Below are 23,000 nucleotides of genomic sequence, written 5' to 3'. Positions count from 1 at the left end.
AAAATCGCTGTTACAATTTTTTTTTTAATTTTCCTACCAAATTTAACTAATTTTTCTGGGTTAATCGCTATGTTTCGCACGTTCCCGTGATCTAAGCGTCATACAAAACAAATGTAGCTATACAAGTTGTGAAGAATGAAATTCTCTACAACTTTTGAATTCCAATATGCGATGTATTTTCAACAGAAATTTTCAAAAAATGGCGAAAACCGTGGCAATGTAAATTTTTTTGCAGTTTTTGTTAATTTTTTACAGTAAAAAATGCTATTTTGAAAAAACCTTCTATATAACAAATGTGGGAAATTACATTCTCTACATATTTGTATATAACCATTTTTTACGACAAATGCAAAATAAGCTTGCAAATCGGAAAAAACCCAAAAAAACTTAAATTCAAGATGGCGGAATGTTGCCATATGAAATTTAGGGGCAAGTGTCAAACTGCATCAGAAAATCGCTGTTACAAATTTTTTTCAATTTCCCTACCAAATTTATCTAATTTTGCTGGGCTAATATATGAGCGCCTAGTATTGGGAAATGAAAATATCAATTTGACAATAAAAACTGGTCATAAAGAGAGGTCGCGGGAAAATGGACACACATATTTGGTTATTTAAAAAATTTACATAATATGTATGTACATAAATCATGTATATGTATGAAAGATTCGAACTTTTTTGCAAACATTGAAACGTCCGGCGAGAAATGTAAAACAATATTTTAAGTACATATACATATATTGGAATAGAAAGAAAATGTCTGTATTTTCGTAACATTATGTTAAATGCCAACATTTTAAAAGGAAAAACTTCATAAGTATTCCTATACTTCCTATGAAGTTTTCAAATACTACTGAATGCAATCAACATACTCAAGTACTCCGGAAAAGCGGAACAGTGTTTTATGTAGCAGAGCGCTGTTGAGTAACATTGCTCAGTTCCTCAAATTTAAGATGTTCTCTTTTTTTGTTCCTATCTTTTTAAGTACTCTAAAATATATGTTCCATTTACTCATGTACACATGTGAAGAGTATTTGTGCTGGTATATTTGCAGTGCTATTGTTCCCAGCATACCACCGGAGTCCGCAGGGTGCATAATTAGGACTCCCTGTACCTTGCGTTGATGCTCCTATGGAGGCTGCGAAAAGAGTCCCAAAGGAGCACGCCCGTAGGAGAAAAGGGCATTCTCAATATATATGAAAAAAATGTACCTTTACGACTGCTTAAATGAGTGATTTCGGTGCCCCAAAAAGCATAGACTCCTATTCACCTATGATTTTGCGAGAAGGACTCCCTAAATCCTCCGATGATAACTAAGACGGAGTGTTTTCGGACTGCTCCGATAATAAACCGGAAAGGAGGATTAACGGTTTTTCAAAATGTTCTTAATTTTGTTTATAATTAATAAGTATTAAGGTTTTTTATCATTTGTTTTTATTGAAAAAACGTTAAATTAAAAAATTATGTACATATGATTCAGTAAAAAAAAAAACAGATACAAATGGAAAAATCCTGAAATAAATCCAAAACAAATTTTTTTTCTTGTTTAAAATACTTTCCTTTTAGGTTTGGAACCACTTATCCAGCATATTTTCTAATAAATACATCTGAAAAGTTCTAAAGTTTTGCTGGATTTCCACTAGGCTTTAAATAGCAGAAATTTTAATGACAAACTTGGGTATTAAAAACTATTCTTGTCATTATCTTAAAAAAATAGTCATTAAATTCATTTCCACATGGCACTTTTTAAATGCCTCCAACTTTTTATCATTTCAATGCCTAGTGGAAATTCGGCATTAGACAAAAGTAATTTTTGGAGCATTAAATGCAGAAATATCCGAAACAACGATCAGTTTCTTCTTGATTGAAAATTTATTTTTTAAATCAACGACTAGATAACAAAAAAAAAAACACTTTATTTATTCGGAGCGCTCCGAAAATACTCATTCGAGGTGTTGCTGTGGGAGTCCTTTATTACTCCATATTCAGGGCGCTCCACAGTTGCTGCCTCTTGAAATGAACGTATCAATGCTTTGTTTAATGTAAAACTTTAAAAATTTGTCCGTGCAAATATTGCAAAAGTGGTCTAACGATTCTTAAACCTGAAATGTTTGTGCAAAGTTTCAGATCGAGCACTTTAATTTTATACCTAACTTGCAGGATTAGTAGATCGCTGGAAATAAGCGCCTGCCTTAGAATAATATAAAGTATAGATTTTTAATTAATAAAATTGATTTGTTGAATTGGTACACTGTTATCATTTTTGTATCATTTGGTTTCCCGGTCCTTCTTTGAGCTATGAAATAGTTGGTCACATTAGTCATATAAGACTTATTGAGTGTGTTCACGTTACAGAGCAGTTAATGTTAAATACATGGTGTTTACGCGATATGTATGTAGACATCGGCGTAGCCAGAATGAAATTTAGGGGGGGGCTCGACCCTATTAAGCTGGCATTTCAGGGTACTATTTTATATATATATAAGGAAAATTTGAAAGTTAGGGTGGGCTCGAGCACCCCCTGCCCCTACCTGGCTACGCCCATGTATGTAAATATTTACAAACAAATAGAACCGCTGGAGTCGAGAACCTACGAGCCCAACTTCGCTCTGGCTATTGCAGCAGGCTGAACTCATACCTGAGCAGAATAAATGCAGATGTGCTAAACAAATTCCCGGCATGCGGAGAGACGCTTCATGATTCGCAGCATCTCTTCGTATGCCCACTGAACCCCACCCTGTTAACGCCTCTGTCCGTATGGACAGACCTCATCGAGGCTGCACACTTCCTGAGATTACCGCTAGTAGAGCTTGACGAAAACGATTGAGAGACTAATCGATCTGGACAGGGCTATTGTAGCCGCTACAACAACAGCAACAACAGAACCTACTTATCGCCTGATTGTAATAAGGATATATGCACTTGTATTTGCGAGGGTAGAACAAAAACTTGTACACAAAATAGACTCTCTAAGCTAAGTTAGAAGAGCAAATTCTACAAAAAGGTATTCGGTAGTCAAAATATTTTACGGAAAAGTGTTTGTGATAGATGTAGGTATAGGTTTTTAATTTTCATTCCCGTAGTTTTTTAGTTGTAATAAACGATAAAAGTAGTAATAACGCAAAAGCTGATTTATGGTGCCGCGAAGCAAGCAAGTGTTTGTTAGTTATTTGTATTAACGACTGATTTTATTTGTGGAGATTACAGCTAATAGGTAATGCCTATCTTTGAAAGCACAAAGAGCTAGGGCAGGCTTGAATTACGTTATTTACGAGATTTGTGTGCTCTTTGTATCCACTTATAGTCCAGTCATGTTGGCACAAAAAATCCTAAATTTGTGTAGAAACTTTTTGTATGTATCTCTACTTAAGTGCTCATAACTTCTACATTTATTATTCAATTTAGATAAGCAGGGCCTTATCGTATTTATGAAAGATCGTGCTTCGACGTGCACGAATCCAAAAGTTAACAGGTTCTTTCATATTGATATTTTTACCGAAAGTAACTTTTTTTTAATTTTTTTTTAATTATGCAAAATTTTCGGTGAATCAATGATTAGCTTCTGAACTAATAATCCGGTTGGAAAATGTCATTGCGTAGAAGATACTAAATTTAATACGCTTCAGTACTGTGGAAAGAAATTTAAAATTTGCCAGCTATATAAAAAAAATGCAATTAAGTCTCTAAAAACCGAAATTTGACTATATCTCAAAACCTCTTAGAGTTTATTATGTTTTGACCTCATATTCAGATTCAGCGTAAAATTTTACATGAGAAGTGATTGTATCGTGCCACAGGTGGGATTTCTTGTAAACTAGTATAATTATCAATTAGATGAATAGTTTTCTCTACTTTTAATTCACACCGCTTTCATAACTTTCAATGGTACTATTTTTATTGCATGCCATATTATTTAGTTAAACAGGACTACAATAAGTCCTACAGGGGAAAACACGTTAAGAAACGCCCTAAAACACTACCCCACAAGTACAGTGGAAATTGTGCATATTATGGGGAACGCAATTTTTTTAATCGCTATATCTCAGAAATGGTAATCCTTAGGAAGAAAAATGTTATATCAGTTTTTATAGATAATTGCATAATCTATACTTTTGTCTCACCTATTTTTTGATAAACCTTACCATTTTGCTCAAAAAGGCAAAAAATAAATTTATGTGACAGTATCGTTCAGGCAATCGCCGCGTAAACACCAACGTTGACCGTCGCGATTTCTTAATTACTACTTTTGCTCGCAGCCTTTGTGTTAGTTTTCTTTTTTTTTTTCGTGCAAAGCGAAGCTCTGCACACTCCCAACTTTTCGCGTAAACGCACTCCAACAAAAGTTCAAAAACAATAAACTAATACAACAATTTTACAAACCGGTTCAGTTGTTAAGCACTGAAAGTGCGCACACTCTCAAAGATGAACGGGGTCGACCCCCCCAACACCAACAGGTTTATGGACCTGGACCCTGATCATTACCTCGACACACCGATTTTCAAAAACAAAAGATTGCGATCGACTGACTTTCCTCTACTCCCAGAGACCCACCAAAATGATGACCATATACCACGTTTTCTGGTAATCACCGCAATAGCTAATTCATCAGAACAAAACCGACCGATTGCTTCCTACAACGTTTTCCAGATCGAGAAGGGTCTCAAAGCCATATCCCGTGACTATACAGAAGTAACCCCGCTAAAATCCGGCGATCTCCTTCTCAAGGCAAACAATCTGAAGGCTGCACAGACATTTCTGAAAGCCATGCACGTTGACTGTGTTCCAGTAAAAATCACAGCCCATGTTGGACTGAATTCCACTCAAGGTAGGATTTTCTCAAGAAACATCATAGACATATCTGAAGAAGAACTAACAAAAGAATTAGCCTCCGAGAAAGTAATCAGCATAAGAAAAATCATGAAGAAAACCGATGAAAAGCTGATACCAACTGGTGCTGCAATTGTAACATTTGATCTCATACGTAGACCTGATTACCTAAAGATAGGCTGGGAGAGAGTCAAAGTACAGGAATATATACCAAATCCCATGCGATGTAATATTTGCCAGAAACTAGGACATACCAAAAAATGGTGTCGCAACTCAGAAGTATGCAGAACGTGCGCTTTGCCCCCTCCGCATGACTTATGCACACGTAGCTACTGTGTAAACTGTACCAACGAAACCCACACATCGTTTGACTCTGCATGTCCTACGTTCCTTAAGCATAAAGCGGTTAACAAAGCCAAAATTCAACATAGGTGCACAGCTCGGCAAGCATGGAAATTATACAACAGCAACCCAACGGCATATACCATTCAGCATTATAATAAAAAAACAACACCAACCATGGCACAGATGATTGCCAGCCACGCAAACATAACATCGACAATACCGACCAACGCGCAGAACAATGAGACGATGACACCGTTAAAGCAAACAAACACACAATTCAATAAATTTTCCGACGTAAACAACAAGCAACAACTCACCAGCAATAACCCAGCAAACACGCATACAACGAATCGCAAATTGAACTCTTCAACCATTAAGGAAACTACCAAAACTAGCCAAACAGCATCAACAGCCAAAAGCAACTCCAAACCAACAACTTCTTCTCCAAAACTTCCGCATAAGAACAACCACGCATCCACATCCAAAAACAGCGTCCCTTCAACGGATCGAATCCCTCGGACTCCTTGTGCATCCCCTACAGTTAGTGACATCGAAATGTCACCGTGCAGCCAAATATATGCCAAGTATCCCGAATTAAATGTCCTTATTACCCCCGAAACTTATAAAAACACACTTTCCCAGCAAAAACATAAGCACTAGCACAGAAAGATTATTCAACATAAACATAAACCATTTAAAACTTTTCAAGTAATATGACGTCAATTCTACAATGGAACATGAATGGGTACACGAACAACTACCACCAACTAGAAATCATCATCAACTCCTTCTCCCCCTCTATTCTACTCCTAAATGAAACTCACATACCCTACAATCAGCCTACCTATACACCCAAAAACTATGCAGGCTACTTCCACAATCACATGCAAATAACCAACAAGAAACAAGGAAACGCTATTCTAGTTAAGAGAAATATACCACACAGAGTAATACCCATACGTTCCGATTTTTCCGCGGTAGCAATAGAGATAAGCACAACACAAAAATTCGCTGTCATTTGTCTACATCCCCCCAACGCAAGTTTTCACTGCCGCTGAACTAATGCGCTTGCTAAGACAGGTTAACACAAACTGCATCATAGGAGGGGCCTTCAACGCACGGAGCACAATCTGGGGCGATACCCACTCCAATCAAAGAGGGACAATAGTTGAAGACATGTTACTGGCTTCTAATCTAATTTGTCTAAATGACGGCACCGCCACGCATTTCTCAACCCGCAACACCTTCACCTGCATCGACCTCACCTTCTGTTCTGCTGCCCTAGCACCGCAATACACCTGGCGTGTAGTAGACTCCTTGCATGGAAGTGATCACTTCCCGATCCTAACAAGTATCATTTCTTACGGAAATCATATTCAGTATAAGCACATCAGCAAATTCAAGACAGAAGCCGCGGACTGGGACAATTTTACTGCCCGGTGCCTCCACCTTTGCCGAAACACGCCTTCGACAAACAACATTCACCAAGAAGCAGCAAAAATTCTTCACCGCCGCCCACTTTACTATCCCGCAAACCACACGGTGCTATTACAAAAAAAGGATCCCCTGGTGGAATGCCAATTTATCCATCCTTCGTCTGCAGAAACAGCGTGAATGGCAGAATTACAAACGTTCCCGCTCTGAACACAATCTTTTAGCATATAAAAGAGCTAATGCCCTTTTCAAGAGAGCTGTAAAAAACGGCTAAAAAACAAAGCTTTGAAAAGATCACATCGAAAATCTGTCCCACATCAAACCCAAGTGACGTTTGGAGTGACATTAAGAAGCTCACTGGCTTTCAAAAGCAATCTTATCTATCCAGCATTAACTCTCCTAACGGAACGATAACCACACCGCTGGGAATTGCCAACTATTTCGCTTCTTCCTTTTCGTCTGCTTCCTCCGATTCAAACTTTACAGATACTTTCCGCCAACTCAAAGCCCAATACCTGCAAGAAGATCCTTTGACAAATCAACAGCTCTCGACACACGCCAAGCAAATCGAAGCAAAAATAAACTTAGCTGAACTCCAATTCGCACTCTCATCGGTTAAAGGTAAAACACCAGGGCTTGACAAGGTGTCATACCCCATCATCCAAAAACTACCCATCGAAGTAAAACAGCGATTGCTTAACCTTTACAACCTTATTCTCGACCAAGGACACTACCCACAACATTGGAAAACTGCGTGCATAGTTCCCATATTAAAACCAAACAAGCCCGCTGGAGACGCAAACAATTATAGACCCATCTCTCTCATCCCTTGCTTTGGAAAAGTAATGGAAAAAATCGTAGCCTCTAGACTTATGTGGTATGCGAACATCACGAAACGTATAAGTCCCAATCAAGTAGCTTATAGAAAAGGTTGCTGTACTATAGACGCATTAGTTCATCTCGACCACCTAATTTCAGAAGCCCTCTCGTCCAAAAACCACTTTTCGGTACTTTCCGCCAATTTTCAAAAAGCGTTTGACCGTATCGGCGCCCACATTATCTTAAGGCAACTAGAGAAATGGAAAATCGGCCCAAAAATCAAGAATTTTATTAAAAGCTTTCTCAAAAACAGGAAATGTGTGGTAAAAGTAAACGGGTATCTTTCCTCTACGTATCCACTTGATAATGGTACCCCACAGGGATCACCACTATCTGCTTGCCTATTCATAATAGCATTCGACGAGATCACTCAACTTACAAAAAACATAAGTAGCTTAGAATGTCAACTCTATGCCGACGACGTGGTTTTTTACACGCATAACTCTGACATCACGTTTGTAGAGGAAACTTTTGATAGCATACTTTCGAAAATAAATTCATGGTCTCTGGTCTCTGGCACCACAATTGCTACTGGAAAAACCAAAATTTTACATATTTGCCGGAAACAGAATTGTCCCGGCGTTTCCAATGATACTATAAGTTCGGTACAAGAACTCAAAGTTCTTGGACTGATTTTAGACTCCAAATACAACTTCAAGCCACACTGTACTCAACTAAGAGAGCGCATTTCAAATAGTCTAAACATAATCAAATACCTTGCATCAAAGAAAAGCTTCGTACACCCTACCACGCTAATAAACATTACAAAAGCGCTAATCCTATCCAAAATTGATTACGCCCTTCCTATTTACGGTAAAAGCCCAAAAGCTACACTCAACAAGCTGTCAGCACCGTACCACGCCGCAATGCGCAGGAGTATCAGAGCCTTCCCTACAACCCCATTGAAAAACTTGTACGCTGAAACAGGCTTACCAACAATTTCAGACAGAACAACCGACACTACACGCCGACTCCTACCAAAACTGCTGTACACCTCTAACTCCATTCTTTCCGAAAATGTCCAAAAAATGTTAACAAGAAAACGGCAGCCCAGGTGCAAATCGGCAATGCTAAAATCTTTAGAATTTGCAAAGGATCTTCAGATACCCATCAATAAAAAGCCTCAAGCTATAGAAGCACACCCGCATTGGTTGATAAACAACGCCAAGTCAATCATCAAAGCTCTGCTTCTTCCCAAAGCAAGTACTCCAAAGGAGAAGTATACAAATCTCTTCGCTGCGGAAGAAGAGAAATATCAAGACCTTGGTTGGAAATTCGTATACACTGACGGGTCCAAGACTGAAAACAACACCTCCTTTGCAGTAGTATCACATTGCGGGAACATAATCAAACACGGTATACTTCATTCTATTTGCTCGGTGTTCACGGCGGAAACCACCGCTGTACTCGAAGCAGTCATCTATGCCAAGATGAATAAAGGCAAATTCGTCATTTGTACAGACAGTCAATCGTGCATCAACGCCGTCGAATCACCATCCAACACTCAAAACGCAATAGTTAACATCCGCAACATACTACTACACTGCCCTAACAAAATAAGACTTATGTGGATCCCCGAGCTTGTTGGAATTTCGGGAAATGAACACGCTGATGCCGCAGCCAAGAACATCGCCATCACTCCCTCACTTATGTATGACTCCGTATCTAAGCAAGACATTCGAGCTGAAGCTACCAGGTTAAGACTGAAGTCACTAATCGACGATTGGGGAATGTACGTCCATCACTACTCAGCAATCAACCCATGCAGAAAGATGATGGTCTACGATCCAAATATACCACTACGTGCGTTAAGACCCTTCACCCGCCTGCGTCTTGGGCATACAATTGTTACCCACTCCTATTTACTACAACGAAGCCCCATCGAAAATTGCCCATTCTGCGAGGAAGCATCTTCGCTAACACATATTTTACGATGTCCAACAATCACTACGCCCCGACAAGCCATCCTGAACTCTGCCGACCCCATCGAGTTACTCAAAAACCCAACCTATAGAAATGTACAACTAATATATAATTTTCTCAAAGAGGTAGACCTGCTCAGACGAATATAACACATAATAGTATAAAGCAATATGCAAAGACACATATAATCTCATTCGAATAAGATGCAAAGGACAGCTGAGGGCCTTCGTCGCCAGTGCTGCGAATCGTAATGTATTTGTAGAATATTTATTTATTGTACAAATATAGTAAAAAAACAAAAAAAAAAAAATAACAAGTAAGAAAGCCTAAGTTCGGGCAGAGCCGAACATTAAATACCCGGCGCACGTATTAAATATATGTTTTTCGCCTTACCGAAAGCTACGGCTATATGGTAAGCCAGGGCGTATCAATTTTGAGTAAATTAGAGTCCTTAGATTTCGAAATTTTGAAGTTTCAAGCAGTTCTGAAATTTACCGTTATATGAGAAGCGGCCGTTATTTTAGTCCGATTTCAATAATTTTCAACGGTTTGCTTATATGTGGCAAGCACAATAACCACACCGAGTTTGGTACAAATTGGTAGAACGGTTACTGAGATACATATATGTGATCATAAGTGGGCGGTGCCACGCCCATTTTCCAAAAATTTATCACAAGCGTATTTCTTGGTAAAGAATTGTTGCAAGCATCAATTTTGAATAAATTAGCTTCAATATTTACTGATTTATCGAAGATTTTGTATTTCTCTAAATTACCGTTATATGGGATGTGGGCGTGGTTATCGTCCGATTTTAAAAATTTTAGGCGATTTTGTATGCTGTACGAAGGCCGACAACTGTGCCAAGTTTGGTAGAAATTGGTACAGCGGTTACCAAGATATAGACATGTAACCATAAGTGGGCGTGGCTACGCCCATTTTCCAAAAATGTATAATATTATTATTTTTTGTCAAAAAATTATTGTAAATACCAATTTTGAGTGATTTATCTTCAGTAGTTACTAAAATATCGCAGTTTTCGTATTTCTGGAAATTACCGTTATATGGGAAGTGGGCGTGGTTACAGTCCGATTTCGCCCATTTTCAATAGCAACCTACCTTGGATTAAGGGAAACCTACATACCAAATTTCGTTGAGATATCTCAATTTTTGCTCGAGTTATCGTGTACACGGACAGACGGACAGACGGACAGACGGACAGACGGACAGACGGACAGACGGACGGACAGACAGACATGGCTTAATCGATTTCTTTTTTTATCCTGATCATTTATGTATACATTTGTCTATATCTATCTCGATTCGTTTTGGCTGTTACAAACAACCGTTATGTGAACAAAATTAATATACCCTTGTGCACAAGTGCGCTCGGGTATAAAAATTATGTGACCTTTGACCTTGAATACATTTTTTTGCAAACGTGAGAGATTTCTTTTATAATGGTATTTGCAACACTCGTACCAATTTTCTGCTTTATGCGAATTATCATAACCTTGAATGTTTAACTTGACCGAGCTATTTTACTTGTAAACTATTTATCGAACTATTTTTTTCTGTCCTCTAGACTGTGGAGTTGAGCTTTGATTTCCCTTTCTATGGCCATCCTGTGCGGAATGTTACAGTGGCAACAGGTGGTTTCCTTTACACAGGTGATTACGTACACTCCTGGTTAGCAGCAACACAATACATTGCACCATTAATGGCTAACTTCGATACCAGCTTATCAGACGAATCCTTCGTACGAATCAAAGATAATGGTAAAATTTGATATGACAATCTGCCGCCAATATTTTTAAATTTCCTTTTCTTTTAGGCACTGCATTCACTGTAATTTGGGAAAAGGTGTCTTTGCAAGATAAACAAGATGTTGGAAAATTTACGTTTAGTGCCACGTTACATAAGAACGGCAATATTGTTTTCATCTACTACTATGTTCCCATCGATATCAATGCCATTCAAGATGATAAGCATCCCGTTAAAGTCGGCCTATCTGATGCGTACATAATTGACAAAACGGTTTTCTGTAAGTTAGATTACATCGAATTTTTGTATCACAACGCTGCTTACAGGGAAAATTAAATTGGAATGCGACCTAACACAACTCGTGAGTGAAGTCAACTAATAAAAAGTCCTAATCCAGAATTTTAAAATGTATCCTAATTCTGCAAACTTAACTTCAACGTTTAATGTAAAACACACACTAATAATTTAAATGTAATTTTGAAACATAAAATGAGTATTTTGTGATAAAACACTAGGCAGACCGAAATTTTGAACTACTTAGAAAGATCAAGTGCGGTCAAATGACGTACTAAGAGGTTTAATGTTTTTTTTTTGTGTGAATTATATTTTTGTTGAATTCATTGTTAAATTAAAATAATATAAAATGTAACGTTACATACATTAACGTAAAAAAAAGTCGGATTATTAAAGGTCATGAAACGTTAGCGATGCTAATGCAATAGTTCTGGTAATATGTTCTATCAAAAATGTGATTGCGATCATTTGACCGCTTTGATATTTCTAGTGTTAAAGCGAAAATGTTCTTTAAAACAAAAACAACTTGTGTTATGTGGCATTCCAAACGCCTTTTTGAAGCGAAATTTCTTTAATCATGGTAGTTATTTAAAGTAGATCGGGGTCATCGACATAGTTTATAAAGTTTTTTTTATAAATAAAAATTCACATTCCATTTACAGATACGCGCAGGAAAACCATTTACGAGTATCATCGCATAAACTTATCTAATACTGGCATATCGAATGCAACAATAATTTATTTGCAAGCTTTACCTACCTGCCTTGATTACAAAGATTGCGCGGCTTGTAGCAACCATAAGACTTCATTTGATGTAAGTTTCAAGTGTTTCACATCTGCCGCAAATGCACGAAAAATATGTAAAGACAACATGTGAAAGTAAATATTTAATAACCAAATTGATATTTATTGCAGTGTACGTGGTGCCCAACTTTAAACAGATGCTCGACTGGCACAGATCGCAAAAAACAAGAATGGCAACAGAAAGGTAGAAAATTGAGGCAACTTTAGCATATACATAACTTAAAATAAATCGTTTTCTATCTTTTAATAACGAATAAAATAAATAGGATGTGATCGTACACAAATAATGGATGCGTCTGCTTGCCCTCCCCTTGGACAGAGAGGTAACAATGCGAGTCAAGAAAGCAGCAATAGCAGCACCAGCGGCAGTACCAATACTACTCCCACAAATGTGCCTAGCGCCAACAACGAAAATGACACCCAGAATATAACTGAAAAGAGTGCGAATGCAAATGAGACGAACAGTGCTAGTATTACGCCGGTGCATAATGACACCAATGTGGCGAAAGTAGTGAATGAACCTTTAGAAGCACATGCTGAGTCGAAAAGCATGGGGCTTGCTCTTGGCTTCCTCGTGCCCATATGTCTAGTGCTAACTATGGTATTGTGGGTGTTTTATGCCTACAGAAATCCACATACTAAAAGCGGACAACTTTTAATTCAGGTAAGTAGAATGAAAAACCTTTGGTATGTTTATTGAAATATGAAAGTCTTCATGATTCAATAATGAAAGATTTTGTAAGAAAAACTTCCTCTCACTCTAATTTCATCAATGACACTCCCACCCTTCTCCCAAAAGCAAAAACAGTGATATTTCTTTTCCAAAATTCTTGGACAGTTTTAAGAACATTTTTAAACTTTTGTTAGTGAAATTTTTACTTTTTAAATTTAGGAAATGTTTGTACTTCATTCGCTGGCGGCAAAAAGAAAAAATGGGTGAGAATCTTTGGACTACAGAAATTCAATATAGGCTAAAGTGACGAAATTCTCTTAAATGCCGAAATGTATTTGTTGGCATTTGTGGAGACCTATTGATTCTTCCAAGTCGCTGTAAAGTAAAGCGCGCAATGGTTCTGGTAAATGAGTCAACGAAGGTTTTTATGCATTGACGCAATATGATATTGGCAAACCGTATCCATGGGCTCGGTTTAGTCACTGGCGCGATGTTGTAAATGCTCACTTACGGAACTTGTCATTTGTAGATCGCGTGCCTGTTGCAATCGTTCAGTAGGTGCATGCCATTTTCGATCTTCCTGAGTTCGACCAACACGAATCGCCAATCGCGACTGTGTTAGCCAATGTTTGATTTTCTGATCGGCGGTATAACGTCTCCCGAACACTAAGGGCCAGTTTGCCAGTACACGGCTGTGGTTTAAATTTAGATTAACCGCTCAAGCTGGTCAAAACAAGCGCAGTTTACATGATCTAAGCTTAAACTTGCACTGAAAAACTACAACATCAAAGAATTCCGCATTAGAAGCAATCGAGCCATAACCGCGAAAGAAAAGTAAGAGCAAGATGTTTTTATCTGACGTCTTTTTTACCAAAATTACATAATTTTCCCACAAACAAACAATTTATTTATTTATTTATTTATTTATTTATTTATTCAATAGTAATCTAGCTCAATAAAGTTGCTTACAGACTACATGGAGATAAAATACATCATACAATAAATCTAGCTTCATTTAACAATAGTTTGAAAGCGGGCTTAGACATAGAAAAATCTATGGCTAAAGAATTTGAGAGAACATTGAATTCCTTCAAAGCTCTAAAGATTGGAGCATTAGAAGCATAGAGAGTACGGACACGTTCAGTATAAAAAATATCTGAATTACGAAGGGTTCTGCTAGGAATATGGAAGCAAATGCATTCGAGTAAATACGGAGAATCAATCACGCCATTAATTATGTCAAAGACAAAGGTGAGCGAGAGAATTGTTCTCCTGCATTGAAGAGATTTCAAATTTATTAGCGCACATCTAGCTCTATATGGCGGAATTGGCTCGTCGAAATTCAATGATCGGAGCGCAAAGCGTAAAAACGTTTTTTGAACCCGCTCGAGCCTATTAATGTGGCACTCATAATAAGGTCTCCAAATAAAGCAAGCATATTCCAGCTTGGAACGTACAAGCGACGTGAACAACAGCTTTAACGTGTAGGGATCCGTGAAATCAGAGCTAAAACGGCGAATAAAAGCAAGCACTGAGTACGATTTGGCAATGGTGTAATTTAAGTGACTATGAAATAAAAATTTCGAGTCAAAGACTACACCTAAGTCAGTTAACTCATTACGAGTCGATAGTCGAGTACCATCAATATAGTATGAAGTAGGGGTTATACAATGAAGTTTGGAGAATGATAGGTGGAAACATTTGCTTATATTAAGCTGTAAGCCGTTGGTACGGCACCAAGCTGAGACATTATCCAAGTCAAACTGAATCTTGACGGAATCAGAGGAGTTTGCAATGGTGGAGAAGATCTTCAAATCATCAGCATATAAAAGAAATTTGGAATGCATAAAACACGACGATATGTCATTGATAAAAATGACAAAAAGCAAAGGGCCTAAAATGCTACCTTGTGGAACTCCAGAAGAAGCAATAAATGAGTTTGATAGCGCGTTGTCAACAACGACTACACATTTGCGATGATGCAGGTAGGATTTTAACCAACATAAAAATGTTGAGTGAAAACCTAAACTTGCTAATTTGGAAATCAAAAGTGAATGATCTACTCTATCGAAAGCTTTTGTGAAGTCGGCATATATAGTATCGACTTGAAGACGGTTGCTAAAAGCCGACATGCAATACTCAGAAAAAGTTGCTAAGTTAGTTACAGTAGATCTGCCGGACATAAAACCGTGCTGGTTATTGGAGATGAAATGCTTAACTGTAAAATATAACTTCTGCTTTACTATATATTCAAATAGCTTTGATACAGTTGATAACTTGGCAATGGGCCTGTAGTTGGCAACATCGTTTTTGTTACCACTTTTAAAAAGAGGGCTGATGAAGGTTTCCTTCCAGGCATCGATAAACTCGCCACACTCTAGTGATTTATTGAAAATTATTAAAAGTGGAGCCGCAAAAGCCAAACAGTTTTTAAGAAGTAAAGACGACAGGCCGTCAACATCAGTCTGCGAAGATGTTTTGATGTTCAAAATGCCCTCAACTACATCATCAAGAGATAAAGAGAGCTCTCCAAAATTAATAGGAGAATCTACAGTTGAAAAGCAACTCCTACAAGTTTCTGACTGTGTTACAAAATTTGCGCGGAAAAAATTAGCAAAAAGGTTGGCTGCCTCAGGTGGTGATGAAGCATGTGCCCCATTAAAAAAAACTTCTGACGGAATACTAGAGCAGGTTTTTTTCGAATTGACATAGTTCCAAAAAGATTTTGGATTTACTTTAATATCTGATTCGAACTTACGAACGTATCTCCTCTGAAGATTTTTACCAAGCTGTTTGAACTCTCTAGAATAGTGAAGGTATTTGTCTCTATAAGCAGATGCTTTAGTGGATTTAAATTTTTTGTAGTACTTATTCCTCAAATTCTTTAGCTTCTTAAGTTCCTCTGTATACCAAGGAATCCTATAACATTTCTTTTTTCTTAGCGGTATATTATTCAAACAAATTTCATTAACTTTATTTTTAAAAACAGAATAAGAGTCAGCAACGTGAACTCTAGAAAGTAATGCATCCCAGTCTACATAAGAAATTTCTTGATTGACAACATCAAAATTGCAACGATTAAAACTGAAACTAGGAGCTTGATTATCCGTACAAATACTCTCATAGTTATAGAATTGAAGATCAAGAATAAGTGGAACGTGATGTAAACCGGGACACGAAACCGGATCAAGACACTTATTTAAAACAAAATTCATATTGTCGTTAATAAAAATTAGATCTAAAGTTCTAGCTAACTTATTAGAGAAGCTATTTATCTGAGCAAAATTAACGCTTAACAAATTATCAATAACATATGATTCCGAGAAACTGTTCACATTTTTTGGAAGTAAAGTGTCACCTATAAATGACCATTCCACATTCCGTAAATTAAAATCTCCGAGAATACAGAAATTAACACCATCGTGACTGCGAGCTATATCGACTATGTTGTCCACATGCGCTTTATAAAGTGAGTCCGCGCTAGACGGAGGAATGTATGAAGCGCAGATAAGTAATTTGGAGATGCCTTGTATCGAGACACAGATTTGGTCTAAAAGGGAATCCGTATTGCTCAGACTCACAAACGATGAGCGAAACCGGCGGTGAACTGCAATGAGAACTCCTCCTCCTCTCGAGAGACCAGTTTTAGAATAGTCACGATCCTTGCGATATACAGTATACAAGTTGGAGTCAAAGAATTCACCGTCATTAAATTCCGAGGTCAACCATGTTTCAATAAGGACAAAGATATCATAATCCGTATGCGAGCTCATATTCAAAAGTGCGTTTGATTTTGTTCGCAGGCCGGAAACATTTTGAAAATAGATCTTGAGATGCTTCAAATGAAAATTTGCTGGAGCAAGAGCATCTAGGGATTTAGTTCTGGTGCATCGCCCTTTGGAAAAAACCGAAATGGTCGAATCTTAACGTTCGCAGGCCAGATATCAGCATTCAACAATTTATCATAGAAACACTCAGAAACTCCTAATTTAAAATTAACTTTTCTCAATTCATCAAGATTAGCATCCTTTTTTATAAGCAAGTAGCAGTTCAGAAATTTGGCATCAATATCAGCATGTTTGGATACGTAACTGATGATGTTCGCTGCTGTGACATTAGTAGAAAATGAGGCCACATGGAGCCACTTCTGTTGAGAAATAACACTTAATTCCTGGTTATTATTAGAACCAATAATTAAAGGCTTCGTAAGCTTTGGACGACGGCTATTAGACACCATTTTCCATTCATTAGGATGCTGCGTAGAAGCAGGTGCTGGATTAACAGTGTTCGTATTCATCGGAACAGACTGTGTGGGAGTAGTACTAGTACCAAGTGAAGGCGTTGTCTTGGTAGAGCCATTACATAAATTAGGAGAAGCAGCTTGCTGGGTACATGACAAAAGAGAGGATGATGGCCCAAGCGTTGACACAGAAGCAGATGACAAAGCAATAGTTGAATTAATGAGAGCAGCACTATATGTAGGTGCTGATCGCATAACATCATGAGTAGCAGCAGCAGCCGACGGCTGAACCATGGATGTATTAGTGAGAGTAGCACTGCTGGTGACAGTTGATTGCGAAGCGTCACAGACAGGAACGAATGGAGAGGCAGCAGACGACGAAAAATTTTGTTCAGCAACGCAAGTGCGGCCAGCAGCAGCGATGTCAGTTTCACCAACACCTTTTGGTGATTTGTTAACACAGCTAAGCTTATCAAAAGCAGTTGTCACACAGGAGCGTAGGTCATTCAACTCAGACTTAAGAGAAGCAATCACATCATCCCGCGCATGCAGCGTGCGCTGCATAGAAATAAGATCAGAGTGCATGCTATCTATTTTGTGTGCTAGGTTTTGATTTTCCTCACGCTGAGCAGCGACAGAATTCAGCATACGTACATTGTCGGAACGAAGAGAGACGATAATCTTGTACAGAGAACTCAACGTTATTTGTTGCTGCTGATTTTTAGCTTCACTTTGATTGTTGGCAGATTGTTTTTGCGAATTTGTTGACTTCGAGTTAGCACCTTTGAGCGAGTCGGAATCTTTCGCAATTTGAAGAAACGGAGCAGATTTTTCATTCGATTTTGGTACTTGACCAGCAATTGCATTCTTGTTGCACTGAGAAACAAAATTGTTGGGAGAATTAAACGATTCGCCCGTGCAAGCAACGACGACACTATCATTTAAAACCGTGATAGGAGGCGGCGTACAAAGGGATTTGCGGCGATCAACAGCGCATTCTTTGCAGTGGAAAGGCTTGTCTGTATTACGCAGAAACTCAGCGTCGGCTGGTAGAATATTTACACAAGACAGATGAAAAAAATCATTGCAATTAACACATTGAATTTTATGCTGCTGCGATCGCTCGACTTTTTGCCCACATAGACACGGCATTTTTTTAATTAGAACTAATAGATTTGATAAGAGTCACTATCTCACGAACTTCAAATCACAAAGTTTACAAAGCCATAGGCATAAAAAAGTAAACAGCTTAACAGTTTTAGCACACAGAGAGCGATCAAGAACACGTCCGCACGTAACGAAAGTGAATTTACTTCATATCCATCAACCGTAAATGGTACCGCAAAGAATTTACAAGGCAAAAAAACAACAGAAAAACAGTTCGAAGTGGACCATCCATTCTCAAGTTATACGCGGTCTGACGTACGCAACTTTGGTATATACATACAAATGTACCCAGAAGATAATTTAGGTAGGCCTTCTTGGGTAGGCCTCTTAGAATGGCTTTACTTAAGAAGGCATACCTAAATTATCTTCTGGGAAATTATCTACTGGGTACATACAAATATTTATTTTTTAAAACAATCAGATCCATTACATCGAATACAACGATGTAAATAAGCTAACCGGAACGACCCAGATTTATATCTGGCCAAGGACTGTCACTCCAGCAACACTCCCCAAAAAGTCTTTGGGGAATTTGTATGCTGCTACAACAACAACATGTAAAAAGCTGGTTTCAATTAAATAATTAAAGATAATACTTCCATGCCCTATTATGAATACTTCGCTACTTTTTGAAGGTGATTAAATTCTTCCCGCTGCCTCCACAAAACATCCCTGTGGGTGGGAGTGTAGAAAAAATGCTACTTACAAAACCTTTAATAATTGAATCATGGAAACTCTTAGGGCGTGTTCACACTGAACGAAGCGAAGCGCAGCTTTTCTCATGGACTCGGCTGCAAAGATCCCGCAAAACTTACCAGCAAACATATTTGCTCAATTTTATTCAAAAAATTAGTTGTAGAATTCGTTTTTATTTGAATATTTTGCTATTTTGTTTTCAGCAGCGTCATGAAGCTTAAAAATTCAATGAAAATTCAAAATAAAAACTGCTTTGCTTTCAGCTCCAAAACGCTAATGAAAAAGCTTACTGTATGAACACTTTCATACAGCTACAGCAAATTGAAAGCTTCACTTTGCTCGGCTCGGCTCCCCTTTCTGTGTGAACGTACCCTTAATTGTTGGCCCAAATAAAATAATGCTACATAAACTAACTATTTTAATATACATATAAATATTGTATGCAATTTCAATGAAATTTTTATTTATCTGTGTCTTTTGGTATATAAAGCTGCAGCTATTAAGCTTTTATTTACTAATTCTTTTTGTTTATTATATTTACATGCAGTCGAAGCACTTGCATCAGGTTTGTACAAGCAATAATACACAAAATCTTCATTCATCGCTCACAATTCATTCAATCTAATATTTATTTTAATGGAACTCGGTTTTTAATATACAATGGAATCTCGATAACTCGTAAGCTCGATAAGACGATAATAGCTTGAAGTCATAAGTCTGCAATAACCTGTACAAAATGCACATATAGTGGAATCTTAACTCGTAAACTCCTTAAGTCAAATACAGGGACTTAAAAGAACTTATCTAAGTTTTATAGTGTGTACGTCACGCTATGGCGCCTCTGCCGCACAAACGTTGCAAAATTAAAAAATTCATGAAAGCGTTAGATAAAGCTAATATGCGTATCGAATAGAGAATTTACTTATCTAAATTAAAAAATTTAAATTTTTCGGCTGCTGTTTTGCTTTCTATATCAATGAAAGTGAAACAAACTTGGGGGGGAAAACGCGGCTAAACAGGTATAAGACGCGCATTTAATACCTACCATCGGAAGGCCGCTTTCTGTTGTTGGAATTTGTTAATAAACTAGGGCTGATGATACCCGCGTACCCGGGTAATAAACATATATCGGTGCCGGTTAAACAAAAAACATCCGGGTAAGGCGACATAAAGCTTCATGTATAATCATTTTCATGAGGATATATATTTTTTCAGTGAGATATATTTTTTAAATTTTTTTTTAAGTCTGGAATGTAAAGGACTATGTACACTACACTAGGGCTATTACTTTTTGATATTTTTTTTGCAAATATCAAATTTTACATGCCCTAGCCAAAAAGTCCATAAAAAAATATTACGAAACGCAATCTTACTTGCTCGCTGCTGTCAAAACAGTTCCCGCACCAAACGAGTGGAAATTTGGTCTATATTTTTTTAGTTTAATTAAAATATTTCTCCGAAGTTTTAAACAAATGAGACTCACGAAGCGTATTAAAAGCTATCTACGGAAAATAATAACAATACTTTTAACTTAGAAGCACATAAATATTTTACCGTTTACAATAATTCTTGTTATTAATATACGTTTATTGTTTGTATCACAAAAATTCATTATAATGTCAGACAAAAAAAGTAATAAAGCTGTGAAGAAAAATTGCAAAGTCTGGGGCAAAATTTTTACTACAAACTCAACAGTAGTTTTGATATAACCAATAATAATTTAGAATGGCAGTCCGAAACAAGTAGCGATGAAGATGTAATGCGTTCAGTTCCAATATCCGATTACGATCGAGATGACAACTTTGAAATAGACGATATATTCGAAGATGAAGATGAAAAGTCTTTGACAGACGAAAACGCCAGCTGCATCATTGGTTACAAATTTAAATGTGAGCACTTCAAAAGCATATAAAATCTGCAAACAATTGGCTAGATTAGATTAGATTATATTAGATTTAGAGGAGGGAGCAGGTCATCTAGTTACGGCGACCGAAACCATCTATCATCATAAGAAACCTCGCGAGGTCCTTTGGCTGAACGCCATTTAGGTCGTGTGCTTCTAGGTACGGTGATCCTAGGAAGCGAAGTCTGGTCCTGGTAGGGGCTTCACAGTGGCACATACTGTGCTCTGCTGTTTCCTGTTCTTCGTTACACAACCTACACTGGTCGGATTTGACATCTCCTATGTTTGACAAGTGTTTTATTACCCTACAGTGACCAGTAAGAAAGCCTGTAACAATTCCTACTTCATTCCTACTGAGGTGAAGGAGTTCTTCATATATACTTCTTGTCCCCTACACTGTCCCCTGAGATGAGCCTTGCTGTAAACGGTAGAGCCTCTTTCTTGATTACAATGTGTAGGCGAGGCAGGTCAAGAAGCACCTCGAAGGCCGCAGTTGGTGTTGTTCTCATCGCACCAGTGATGCCCACGCAGGCCAGTCTCTGTAGTTTGCTGAGCTTGGCCTGTGTGGACTTCACTTCCGCCTTCTTCCACCAGACGGGTGCAGCATAGGTGAGAATGGGTTTGAAGATGGCATCATACATCCACCTCGCCAGTTTAAGTCTGATGCCCCAGTTCCGTCCCATAAGTTTCCGGCAGGTCCAGATAGAGGCCCTGGCCTTTTGAATAGTTTTATCTAGATGCGGATTCCATGAGATAGATATTTGACCTCTTTGGAGAATTGTATCTTTTCACCTTGAAGGAATGGTTCTACTAATTTGTCTCTTTTCCTTTTCCTGGAGAAAATGATTATGCTAGTCTTCTTCGGGTTTACGTTTAACCCATAGTTACTACACCAATTGGCAACTATACTCAGAGCATTCTGTAGGAGGTTGGAGATGGTATCTTCGAACCTACCTCTGATTAGGATGACAATGTCATCCGCATAGCCCTGAACGTCGAAGCCGTTTTCGCTAAGAAGGCAGAGTAGTTCATCTACTACGATGGACCATAGCAGAAGGGAAATCTCTCCCCCCTGCGGGCAACCTTTCGTAGCTAAGAATCTGACCCTTTCCTGTCCTAGAGTGGATGTAATGGTTCTGGATTTAAGGACGTTTGCTATCCAGCGGCATGTGGTTTGATCAACCCCTCTGCGCCGGACGCAATTGTCTATTAGAGTGTTCCGTGTTGTCGAAAGCGCCCTCCACATCCAAGAAACAACCCACCGCCACCTCTTTGTCCTCCAGGGACTTTTCAATTTTCCTTGTTAGATTCTGAAGAGCGTGGATAGCACAGGTTTACAAAAAAAAAAGTGTATGCATATTAAACCAAACCTATATGTCCCTATGTTATTCGACATGCTGAATGCGAATCCGAGGTCCGTTAGCCTCCATCACGTCAGGTTCGTGGTCATTTGAAGGTCAAGTAGGGAAAAATTCATTGAATAAACCTGAAAGTTCAATACAATTCATGGGAATTTGACCTTGGGATGACCTTGGCATGATCTCCAGATCACCTTGAGGAATCAAGGGACCTCCATACTCGGTTTCAGTGACAACAAAAAAAAATTTTTTTTGAATTTTTATTGAATAAATTTTATGTCCTATTTGACCTTCAAATGACCTCGAAGCTGACATTATGGAGGTTAACGGACCTCGGATTCGGGTTCAGCGAATGTAAAACCTTATGTACATGAATGTTCAGGTTTATTCAATGAATTTTTCCCTACTTGACCTTCAACTGACCACGAACCTTACGTAGTGGAGACTAACGGACTTCGGATTCGCATTCAGCGTGTCGAATTAAATAGGGATATATAGGTTTGGTTTAATATGCATAAGCTGTTTTTTTTTGTAAACCTGTGTAGTAGATCTTGGAAGATAGGCATATTGGTGTCTGCAGCGGGTTCCTGGTAAGGAAACTATCCCTGATATGCCTGTCTACGATTATTTCCAATGTTTTTAGTAGAAAGGACGTAAGACTAATGGGTCGGTATGACTTTTGTTGGTCCGCTGGTTT

At 38.1% G+C, this 23,000-nt stretch overlaps 1 protein-coding gene across 1 annotated transcript in view; it reads left to right on the top strand.

Annotated features, from left to right (window-relative positions):
- Positions 1–23,000, top strand: part of LOC118754964 (plexin domain-containing protein 2-like) — a 90,804-nt gene that overhangs the window by 42,043 nt on the left and 25,761 nt on the right. The window contains exons 2-7 of the mRNA XM_036489829.1: positions 10,990–11,182; positions 11,239–11,448; positions 12,125–12,276; positions 12,378–12,450; positions 12,533–12,930; positions 19,590–19,607. Of these exons, the coding sequence (XP_036345722.1) occupies positions 10,990–11,182; positions 11,239–11,448; positions 12,125–12,276; positions 12,378–12,450; positions 12,533–12,930; positions 19,590–19,607 (1,044 nt within the window). The remainder of the gene's footprint in view (positions 1–10,989; positions 11,183–11,238; positions 11,449–12,124; positions 12,277–12,377; positions 12,451–12,532; positions 12,931–19,589; positions 19,608–23,000) is intronic.

Source organism: Rhagoletis pomonella, unplaced genomic scaffold (assembly GCF_013731165.1).
Source record: "Rhagoletis pomonella isolate Grant_MI unplaced genomic scaffold, Rhpom_1.0 Rhpom_scaffold_00002, whole genome shotgun sequence".
Taxonomy (NCBI): Eukaryota; Metazoa; Arthropoda; class Insecta; order Diptera; family Tephritidae; genus Rhagoletis; species Rhagoletis pomonella.
The sequence above is the reverse complement of the archived record's forward strand: the minus strand, read 5'-3'. Positions and strand labels throughout refer to the sequence as shown.